The sequence below is a fragment of the Eptatretus burgeri genome, chromosome 6, assembly GCF_056783735.1.
Source record: "Eptatretus burgeri isolate ZD-2024b chromosome 6, Ebu_testis_v1, whole genome shotgun sequence".
Classification (NCBI taxonomy): Eukaryota; Metazoa; Chordata; class Myxini; order Myxiniformes; family Myxinidae; genus Eptatretus; species Eptatretus burgeri.
The window spans coordinates 105,606,810-105,619,309 of NC_140966.1; the positions used below are offsets into that span (position 1 = coordinate 105,606,810).

A 12,500-nucleotide genomic window follows, 5' to 3' on the forward strand; every position below is an offset into this window, starting at 1 on the left:
TCACCTGCATTTGATTTTTTTTTAAATTTATATTTTCATTTACGGATGCTTTCCAATGGTTCTGTGATTTTTCCAGGTGTATTGGCTTTGATCTCCATCAGCAAGCAAAATTTCAGCTTTTTACGTCTCCCGGAAGGTATTAATCTTGAATATCAGTCGATGAGTCATTGGTGAGAAAGAGCTTTATATATTAGATGTCGAATTAGAATGCAAGCACGTGTATAAAATACATACTATAAAACCACACAAAACAAATCTGGATGAGGGGATGCAATATTTGATTGCTCGTTCCAATTTGTCATGTTTTGTTTCATTTGCTTGCTTGTTTGAATGGTTTATTCCAAATGTTGTTCCTTATAATATTGCAATATTGGCTTCATTGCAGACATATCCCATTTCTTTGCTTGTGATATGCCTTGGTCATACCCCTAATGTACACAAAGTCACATTACAATTCATTCCATATGATATACAATCAATATATTTGCCTTGTCACTAATAAAGGGAAGGCCATGCAAATAAATGTCAAGAAAATTGAGGTACATGTACGAGGTCCGTCTAAAAAGTAATGGGACTGAGCCTGATGGTGCTCCACTTACACAACTTGAATGAACCGGTTGCATCACAGTCTTTCGCAACATTCCAGCAATATATATGATTGGTGATGGTTGACTGCGCTCATTGTGTGATTTTTTTTTTCAGGTTGTGCCTTACACATTGTCTAGTCTGAGTCGTCGCACTATGAGTCGTGAGCAGAGAGCCAATCTGAAGTTTCTTGCCAAGCTTGGCAAAACACCTTCCGAATCATTCACAATACTGCAGCAAGTTTACGGGGAAGAAACGATATCACGTACACGTGCATTTGAATGGCACGAGAGGTTGAAAGAGGGACAGGAGGAGGTTGAAGACAATCCACGGTCTGGAAGACCTTCAACGAGCAGAACAGTGGACAACATCGAGCATGTGAAGCAGATGGTACGCGCAGATCATCAACTCACGGTGCGGATGATTGCTGAGGAACTTTCTATCAACAAGGACACTGTCTGGAGCATCATCACTGAAAATCTCGAAATGCGCAAGGTGTGCACAAAGATGGTCCCCGAGCTGTTGTCCGAGGACCAGAAACAGCAAAGAGTCACTGTCTGTCAAGACATTATCGAGCGCCTCGAGGACGATACAGATCTGCTCGGGAGAATAATTACTGGCGATGAATCGTGGATATTCGAATACGATCCTGAGACCAAACGGCAGAGTTGTCAGTGGAAAAGTCCGGCATCACCAAACTCAAAGAAAGCAAGGATGTCGAAGTCGAAGGTCCAGGTGATGCTCATCGCATTTTTTGACATCAAGGGCATCGTCCACTTCGAGTTTCTACCACAGGGTCAAACAGTGAATCAATACGTGTACAAGGAGATCGTCCGGCACCTCATGAGATCAGTCTGGGACAAGAGGAGGGATCTGTGGGAGAACAACACCTGGGTGCTCCACCATGACAACGCCCCTGGTCACAGTGCCCTGAGCATCCGACAGTTTCTGGTGGAGAGGAACGTGCCAACATGGAGCAACCCCCGTATTCGCCAGACTTGGCCCCTTGTGATTTTTTTCCAATTCCCTAAGCTCAAAGGGGTGATCAAGGGGACCCGATTTGTCGAGGCCATCAAAAGGGCTGTGACGACAGAGCTCCAGAGGATTCCACAAGAAGCCTTCCGGGGGTGCATCGAAGCGTGGAAGAAGAGGAGGGACAAGTGTGTGAGATTAGAGGGAAACTATTTTGAAGGGGACAAGCTGTGATTTCAATATATTTTTTGGAATAAAATTTCTGTGAAGTCAGTCCCGTTACTTTTCAGACGGACCTCTTAAATAAATATGAACATGATACCTACATAAACAAAGGAAGTGTCTGCTCAATCCACCCCCCCCGCCCCACCGCCCCCAAAAATTGTATTTATGGTAAAAAAAAAAAGTTTGTTAAAAAATAAGTTTTGGGATTCCGCAGTCTGTGGGGGAACTAATTAACGTCGATATTTGAGTGGTTGCACCACATAATGTAGCTGATTGAATGAATGGCTTGAAGCAGATTCTGCTCACCTGTCCTTCTCCGGTTCCAGACGGACCGTAGGTAAATAATCGGATGCTGCCATCTTCTGCACCAGTACAAAATCTGAAAATAAAATTTTAGAAGCTTGTTAACTTCAATGAATGTTTTGCCAAACAACAATGACGACGATAACAGCAACACCTACAATGGCACTCGGTCGAATAGTTAACCTTTAGTATCCCACTGAAAGGCCAGATCTGGATCCAGACCTCCAAAATCGAATGGGCTTGTTCTTATCATCTTCCAACTCATCCACAACTTTTTGAGCCATCATGTTCTAAGTGTGTGCGTATATATGCACACATATATACATCAATCAATTCGTCCTTGTTACACACCCCAACCTGTCCACCAAATTTCAGCTGAATCCATCCATAACTTTTTGAGACATCCTGTTCACAGATGGACAGACAGACAGGGGTGAAAACATAACCTTCGCCCACCTTCAGTGACGACACCCACCTCCTAACAATGATGATGATGACGGCAAAACACACACAAAAACATAAAAACAAATATAAAAAGCATGTGTGCAGCATCTGCAACGCACATTTCACAATTTTTTTTTTTTGAGAATAACGGGATTGCCATTAAAAAAGAAAAGGCAAAATAAACTTGCTGCAGCGAACTACACCGCCATGCATTCCACGATCACAAAATTCCAGTGCATTTGCACATTCTCCTTCCAACATTTACTCGCAAAGACATCATCGGACAAGCAACCACAGGGTAAACCGAGTGTGCCTTAGATGGAAACCACAAGGGATTGGCCGAACCCTTGAAGGAAAAGTAGGAGTTAAATTTTGAAATGTTTACAATTGCAGCTGCTGCCTTGTCCAGTAGGAGTATTTATAAACTGCAAGCATTAGAAGATTATCGGGGCACTTATATATTAATAGATTTGAAACATGATGAAGTCGAGAAAAACACATCTAAAAAACAAAAAATAATAATAATAATAATAATAATAACTCGAACTTCCACGTTATAACTGCTGGCAGTGATGACCGGGTACCCAGACGTCCGCCTTTGATACAACATGAGACTTAAATGAGAGTCGCAAAGTTTCCATTCGACAGGATAAGTGGTTCCAGAGAAAACATTATTTAATAGTGATACAAATACAGCCCTGCTTCGATGCAGCGTGGGACTGATGAGTTACGAACCGGGTCGCACAAAATGTTCAATCTAATTATTACGTATGGAGTCAGCCCTTTTTCCTGGGGACATTGGTGGTATCAATTGAATTGCTATTCCTGTACCCTCAAACGCTTTCAGGTGCAGCCAAGTGAGCCTTCTGGAGAAAAAAACAAAAATCTAAAAGTTCTCAGATTCAAATAATTAAATAATTCTGGCTGCCAAACCGCATGGCCGATCAGGTTGAAATTTTAAATCTATGTTTCCATTGTCGGCTAGATTATAATTTTGAAGTTTCGCATATATTGAAGCAGTGGTTCCACAGTAAACATTAATTAGTATTTATCCTTCAATCCAACATGGCTGCCAAACCATGGGGCCGATCGAGTTGAAATTTAGTCACTTCATTCCACATTTCTGCTGCATCAACTCTCTGAAGTTTCACATTTATTGATGACGCCGTTCCAGAGTAAACATTAATTAATATTTTCCCTTCAAACCGATATGGCTGCCAAACGATGTGACGAACATCAAAGGGGGGGGGGGGAGAACTTTTTGTTCGTCATGGAGAGGTGGTCATACTTGTGGAGTGTCGCCTCGATCTGTTCAGCCGTTTCAGAGAAGAAGACTTTCAAAGTTATTAATTTTCAATCCAACATGGCTGCCGTACCATCTGCTCCATTACAATATAAATTTAACTTCTCCATCTAATGAGGAAGTGGATTATGCTTGTTAAGTTTCATGTTGATCGGACAAGGTGCGTTTTTCGATCCAAGATGGCCTCCAAACCATGTGACTTATGACATCATAGTTTTTACCATATATGAAGGCATGGGGGTAGATTATAGTTGCCAAGTTTCGCTTCGATAGGTTATGTGGTTCCAGAGAAAACATTATTTAATTTAATTCTTGAATCCAACATGGCTGCCAAACCATGTGACCTATCAATTAGAAATTAACAAACTTATATTCTTTACTCGTGTGCAATACGTATGTGAAGTTTCCCCTTGATCTAACCAGCCGTTCTGGAGAAGATGTTTGAAGGTTTTCGGGTAAATTCAATATGGCCACCAAACCATGTGACCTATCAATTAGAAATTAACAAACTTGTGAAAGGATGTCTTGGGGAAAGTGTGTGTGAATTTTTGCGTCAATCTGTCCAGCTGTTCTGGAGAAGAAGATTTTTAAAATTTATTAATTTTCAATCCAAGATGGCTGACGAACCATGTGACCTATGACATCACAAATTTATATTCTCCTTCCAATCGTGTAGTGGAACACATTTGTTAAGTTTCGTGTTAATCGGATAAGATGCGTTTTTCTATTCAAGATGGCTGCCAAACCATGTGACTTGTGATGTCATAATTCTTACCATGTATGCAGACCTGATGGAAGATAATAGATGCAAATTTTTGCTTCGATAGATTAAGCAGTTCCAGAGAAAACATTATTTAATATTTTTTCTTAAATCCAACATGGCTGCCAAACCATGTAACCTATCAATTATTCATTAACAAACTTATATCCGCTAAGCGTCAAGAATAGACTTCTGAAGTTTCCCCTTGATCTGTCCAGTCCAGCCGTTCTGGAGAAGAAGATTTTCTATTTTTTTTTAAATTCAAAAGAAGATGGCAGCCGAACCAAGTCACCGATGATGTCACAATAATTTTTTTCGACAGTGAATTGTTGTGGAGATGACGCTCAAGAAATTTCAGATTTTTCCCATGCAGCGTTATACTTGACGAATTTTCACCCGCATACCGCTTCACCGATGGCGTCACAAAAAAAATCACCCGTCTTCCCCATTGGGAGTTCATTAAAATGTATGAAGCGAAATATTTTTCCATTGCACCGTTTCAGATATACAGAAGTTCAAAGTTTATCGTTTTTTTTCAAGATGGTGCCCGCACCACGTGACCAATGACGTCACAATTATAAACTAAGTATGCTATAAAAAAGATACATACTATGGTGAAAAGATACATAAACAGAAGAAAAACAAAAGGTTACCCAGTCCATTTGACTGGGTACCCTAATAAATCTGATGCAGACATAATATAGCTTTAGGCCTCTAAAACACCCCATCGCTTCACATCACCATGGAAACATCAGGCTCCCCTTGAGAAAGTCATTGTTCAAAAATGTTGGAAAATACAACGGGCCGACAAAAGTGTTCTCGAATAATTTGAGGCAACATTATTGAACACTAAAAATCGGAATGCATTCACCGGTTCAACCCGAGGAAAGAATGGATTTGAGGCACACACGTGTGTAAATAAACACGCATGCATCGTGCAAAGGAAAGGAATGAACAATGACCATTTGATCGCACCCTTTCAAAAAGTCAAAGGGGCAAAATTATGGAGCACGTGCAACGAGAGATTAAAAATTCACAGATGTGACATAATTATGACACCAAGAACTTTGATTTAAAAGAAAGAAAGAAAAAAAAAGGTCAGAGATAAAGGCCTCACACACAGAAACAGGTGGTGCGAAGGCTTGGAACCTGGCAAGGAGATGCACAATTAATGTTGCAGCAAGAATTAGGGAGGATCATCCACCTGGAGGTGAGGAAGCCAGGCAGTGACGATCGGTTGATGCGCTTTTGCCAAGGATAGAAACCCGTCAACAGTGAGATATGGCCGAGGCAGCACTGGCATCGGGTTTGAAACAACAATTGGGTTCAAGCTGATGGCAACAAGTTGGGAACAGGAGAACTGATGCCGAACAAAGCCTGAATAAAGACCTTTATGTTAAGGTGGACTTTTGCCAGTGGCTTTACCTTGAATCAATTAGCATGAGAAGGTTGCACAAATATGTTCACTGGACTGACCCCTGAGCTTCCGACGCAGCTGCTGCCTGTCGAGCACAAGGCTTGGCTCAACGACACGTAAACGCGCCTGTTTGGCTGCTCTGCTGAGCAGTTCAAATGGAGTAGTCGCTGTTCGGAGTGTTGTTGTCGAGATACGTTTGGTTCACATCTCAAGCTGAGTGGGTGTCACCTTCATACACCTATCAATATAAATTTGATCAAGCAAACAAGAGTCGTCGGGCTTTGCTTGAGCGTCAAGCTCAAAAAATCTGGCATTGCTCTCCTGCACACACTATCCGTCCTCGCTGTTTTGGGAACAGCCTTGCTGGGCCTACTAAGCCATGTTCCGTGTGGCTCAAGCCAACTGTCACATCTGCTTTCCGGCACATGTCTAACATTTACGCACACTGCCAAGCGCTGGCGCTCAAAAATAACTCCGTCGTGAAGTGCCCGCGCAGAGCCAACGCTTTATGAAACAGCAGAGAGGAAAATTGTGAGAAGCAAAGAAAAAAAGAAAAGAAAAAAAAAAGACAAGAGTTCTGTTCCTCCAGCAGTAATAACAAGGGTTCACAAAACTTAATGTAAATAAATGTGGAATCGGGACTTTCAAGACACCTGATGCATGCCGAGGTTTTTATTGTCAATCTTGTATTTGCTTTGGCTGTCCAGGAAAGGTGTGCAAGATTCAAATACTGGTGCATTGAACCAGCGAAGCAGAATCCATAGGCCAGACAAGTAAACTGGTCATATCGTGTTACAAAACAAAAACGAGGAGTGGTTTTGTATACAAGTAACAAACAACGATGCATGCCGGACCTTCTGAAGGGGTATCTGCAGCCAATTCTGGGCTACATTTGGAATCTCTCCGTAGCATAACTATTTGCCATTAACTAGAACATTCTCGGTAAGTTTTCATGTCTTCACATAATTCCTATTTTCTTTTTAAAAAAATACAAAAGTATTTTCAGAAAATTTTGTGTGCATTAACTTACCTCATTGATAAATTTAAACGATACTCGGAAGAGTGCATACCTCTATCAGGCTGAACAGTTTATGTTTTGTATTCCAATGATAGGCCAGGACTGCATCCGGACCTGACCAAAATCGAATCGGCTCGTTCTTGTCACTTACCTAAATCATCCACATAGTTTTGTCAAAATCGGTGCACAGCTTTTTGAATATCATGCTGTATATCGTTTTTGGCCATTTCTCTCAATGGTGAAAAATCAGTGAAAAAAAAAATCATATCCATATCGAGGTCTTCCACAAAATCGAATCAATTCATCCTAGTCACACACTCAACATGTCGACCAAGTTTCTTCCAAATCTGTACGTAACTATTTGATACATCCTGCTCAGAAAGACAGACAGACAAACAAACAGGGGTGAAAACATAACCTGTGTCCACCTTCAGTGGCAGAGGTAAAAATGGGGGCAGGAGTGAAATGGATGAGTTTTGAAAGTGGAGGAAGTAAGGGCAAAAGGAAGAGGAAGAGAACAAGAAAGAACAAAAATAAAAACATGTATATAAAATGGAACTCGGTATACCTCCACCACGTAATGCCTGATCCACGAGAACATATCGGGCCCAATACATTTTTGAAATATCATGCGAAACAGGACTATATCGTTTTTCGCCCGATCAATGGTGAAAAATCAATTAAGAAATTAAATAATTCCCTATCCAGAGCCACATCCGGATCTTCACCAAAATCTAATCAGTTCGTCGTTGTCACACACCTGTCCACTAAATTTCATCGAGATCCGTCCACAACTTTGAGATATCCTGCATACAAGCAAACAAACAAACAGACAGACAGACAGACAGACAGAGAGACAGACAGACAGACAGACAGAAAGGGGTGAAAACAAAAGCTCCTTCACCTTCAGTGACAGAGGTAAAAACAACAAAAACAAAAAAGCAAATATTTGGAACAGGTCTTGCTTGGCCATGATATGATTCGCAGAAATTTCACAATGGCCACAAACACGCCAGAGCTCGGTCGCAAAGAGATGCTGAGATCAGCATGGGCACACTCATGGGAAACATTTGCAGGAATCAGCGGCGCTATCAGCACTGCTGGAAACCATACAAAATGCGAGCACCCAAGACAACATCACACTTTTCAATTTGTTGTTGCACAACATCGCTTACATAGCCGGCCATTCCAAAAAAACAAAATCGAAAAAGAATATCGGCGTTTTGTGGGAATTGCAGAGTGAAATGTGTGGTACAATATTTTTCAATAAAATGCCATTCAATTCAAAACTGCGTTGATAGTCAAATGGCAAGACAAACAGTATTTTTGCATGTGCAATGAAGTCGAGGTTAAAGTCGAGGACACCTGTTTTGGAATTGTGTTGTTTAACAGATTTTTTTTTGTGTAATTTTTAATGTTTGTTGGTCTAATGCATTTACAGAGTTCATCAAATGCCTTTGAGGGAGCTTCAATACCAAGTGTGTGCATCCATGTCCAGGTTGCAGATATATATATATATATGTATATATATATATATATATATATATATATATATATATATATATATATATATATATATATATATATATATATATATACATATATATATATATATATATACATATATATACATATATATATATATATATATATATATATATATATATATATATATATATATATAAATATATATATATATATATAGTGACGTCCACGGGACTTGAACAGTCCCGCCAACGTAGAATGAGCCGAAACGATGGAGGCGGATTATTTATTTATAACCCAAAGGTGGCAGTTCTAATCGCTCCACCGCAAACGGGACGAGGAAGGTGGCACGAGTCGCTTTTCACTGAGTTGATAACGTTTATTCCTCTAACCAGAAATAACAAGACTCGGCAAGAAGAGGGATCCGGGGCGATTCGACGGGATGGTGTGGGATCGGGCGTGGGGAAAACACAGACAATTCCAATGAATATACAAATCTCAAACCCTCTAAGGCGCCAGGTACACACACACACACACACACACACACACACACACACACACACACACACACACACACACACACACACACACACACACACACACACACACACACACACACACAGTAGCTATTCCTGGTGGTCAGGCTGGACCGTGGTGTGGACGCAACAGTCCCTGTGGTGGCGTCGGACGAGCTGGCCTTGCTCTCGTCAGGGGGGACAGGAGAAACCGTGGTGCTGTCGACCTCCTGGTCTTGGCCCAAATCCGCTCACAGCCGCCAGGGAACCAGCTCCGGCACCAAACCGCGAGCAGGAGAGGGAGGCAGGTCCGCCCGCCGTTCGACCCTGTACCCCGAGCCAGCAGAACCCCAGAGCCAGCCAAGGTGAGGCACGAGGCTCAGCAAGGCTACAAGACACGAATAAACCAGGGCCGAATCAGCGCAACAACAAGCACGCTCCCAGCACAACAACCTCCACCCCCCAAAAAACGGTCTTTCTGTCCCGATCTTCTTCCTCTTCCTTTTCGACCCCGAACAGAACCTTTTTATGCTCCCGTCCTCGTCACTTCCAATCGAGCCGTTTTATTGGCCCACCGCCGTCGCCTTCCGCCAATCGTGATCACGGGGCGGAGCCATCCGCAGCACTGTCCTGTGACGTCACGGCAAGCCTCCAGAGAATACTAAAAGGGGTTTACGCAGACACACTTACCCTATCCCGTATCCCCATCCAATTACGTGACAATTATCATTTCCCCCTTGAAGAAATGGATATTTACTAGACAACTTATCACCACTGAATTGCGACTTATTACATCGAGATCCTGGTAAACTCGAACAGCATGGCATACCTAATTAAACATCCTAATTACCCTTTGAATGCATACCCCCCCTCAAACGTAACACTGCCCCCTCCTCTTGTATCGTACCAACCTTAACACTTACTGACTCACACCTATTTAACCTAACGAAATAAAGTAGGAGGGGAAATGGGCTGCGAGTCGCAGCTAACTTACCTATCCTGCTTAATGTACTACCCCCTTATGGCCTTATCCTCGCCTAAACAATCATTCATTTTTTTATTATTTTTTTATTTTATTTTATCACATGAGAGCACTGAGCGAAGTTGCACTCCATCCTCTGGATCATCGCTCTTGCCCAACACTCTTCCAGTGATCTGGGGAGGGGAAACAAAAGGTTCCACAAAAACACAACACATACTTTACATTCCTACTCTAAGCCTTAACGACACTATTCACAGGATATTTACACTTGACCACCTCCCCCAGTGGATGCTAATATACCCAGCGTTACCTGGGGAGCCAATTTTCAAATTTGCTTGCCCCAATATTATGCGGACATCATGCCCTTGCTGCACATGTCAAGTTGTGCGGGATCGAGTGGGACTCACACATCTTCACAACACTCACACCATGGTCATGATCACATTTCTAGGTCATGGTCCCCATTTTAATGATGCAGGCTGAATCCCGTCATTGGCCGTGGGGTGGGTTACCACAAGATAATGGGGGCATCTCAGGTGCAACCATGCCCACAGGTAAGCTTTAGTCCAACCCGGACGTTTCTCTGCCCCCGCTCCCTTTGATCCCCACCCCCCTGGTCGCCATCAGCTCTAACCCCGTACAACACACTGGAAAGGGTCTCACTGGCTCCTCTGGCCTTCCTGGGTCGCCAAGGTCCTACCCGCCTTGGTCGCCCAACCAGACCCTCTCCCAGTTGCCTCCAGACACTGTCACCGTTAGCCACCAGGGGTGAATCTCCTTGAAGGGGGTCGCAATTCCCGCTCACCGTGAGCTTCAGCAATCCCTGTGGACAAGCACATCATCCCCACCCACAAAACCCACATGATTCCCCCACCCCATCGGCCTTACATGTGACACCTGCATTTCTAACACTTCACCGACCATGACCTTCCCTGTTACCACACCATGTCCAATAAAAAAAAAAATCAATGTGTGCACCATACATTTCACTTCTTAACTTGAAACAACTCACACAGCACTTTTCCTCACCCGATGCACGCACCAGTCATTGGACAGCCACTCGTTCCCGCTTTGTTACCAATTACCCACTGTCCCGATTGTCACTCTAAAACCCAGCAGAACTTACAAACACAAGCCAATTTTCCCACAATTCTTTTTTTTTTTTTTTTTTTTTACCAAAGGAGGCACTTCGCCACTATCTCAGCAGCCGAGCATGGCCCTATATGCTCAGCCCAATCTAGTCTCCCCGACCCCCGACAGTGATTTCCGGACTCGACCTATGTAAGGGCACCTCGGATAGACCTGGCGGTTCAGCAGGAGGATTCATCCTCTGAAGCATTTGGGTAATGCCAATTTCTCCCAGCCCCCCTCCCTGATCCTGGATCTCCGCCTGTCGGATCGTCACCGATGGCCTCTCGGGCACCCGACCCGGCCGACTCCACGAGGCCAGCCTGGCCGCGCACTCGGCCGCTGGGTGCACGGTGGGTGGATCCTGTAGCTCCACTAGCGCTCGGACCTCAGGGTCAGGAAGAGCAGCTAAAAATTTCTCGAGTGCCAGTCTGTCCCATGCCTCCACTGTTAGGTCCCGATACGCGATCCTGACTGATTGGTAAATGTCCTGTGCCAGCTCCTGCACTGTCTCACCCGGCTTTAATCTGCGGTGCTGGAGATGGGCCCGCACCAGATCACAGTTTGCTGCGAACCCAAACCGACGGCTCAACGCCTCGCAAATGTGGGAGCTGGTCAACATCCCCTCTGCGATCACGTTTAACACATCTGCGGCTGGTCCCCGCAACGTTGCCACCAAATTCCCTGTACGTTCCCGCTCATTCCACCCGTTTAGTCGGGAAATGCACTCAAATTGCGTCAGAAAAGCTTCAACGCTCCCTGACCCGTCAAAATTTACCAGGGGGATCACTTTTACGGTGGCCCGCTTCTCAGTTTCTCGCTTGTCCGAATCCAGCCCAGGAATCAAACACCCTTGTGGCTGCGTATCCAATTTCGGAGCCCACTGTGGCCAAAGATGTTTTGTGGTGAGGGTCTCATGGGTCAATTTTGCTTCCTGTTCCAAACGTTAAATGGACCGATTCACCTCTTCCCACAGGATCTTCTGGCCTGCACAACCTCCTCCAAGGCTCCGTCGCGAGTTCGTAGCTGCTCCTCAACCAACCCGGACACTCTACTTACAAAAGACGGCTCTACCAGGCCTTTATCCAAGACTTCATCTTGGCTCATAATTTTATCTTGTTCGTCCAAACGAGCCTCCAGTCCTTTTACCTCCTCCACCAAATTCATCCCTTGCTTCCTCAGCTCTCCCCACTCTTCTATTTGCAGCTGCATACGAGCATCCATACAGGCACGATGACGTTCCAGGCTTTCATCCACTTTATCAACCCGAATGTTCGTTGCATCAATTTTATCTACCAATTTTTTCCGTATATTTTCCCCCTCCAATGTAATTTCTACCTTTGTTTCCTCCAATCTATCCTCT

At 43.7% G+C, this 12,500-nt stretch overlaps 1 protein-coding gene across 1 annotated transcript in view; it reads right to left on the bottom strand.

The window, feature by feature from the left end:
* Positions 1 to 12,500, bottom strand: part of NUP37 (nucleoporin 37) — a 394,802-nt gene that overhangs the window by 175,436 nt on the left and 206,866 nt on the right. Inside the window, exon 3 of the mRNA XM_085886554.1 lies at positions 2,089 to 2,161. Within this exon, the coding sequence (XP_085742680.1) occupies positions 2,089 to 2,161 (73 nt within the window). The remainder of the gene's footprint in view (positions 1 to 2,088; positions 2,162 to 12,500) is intronic.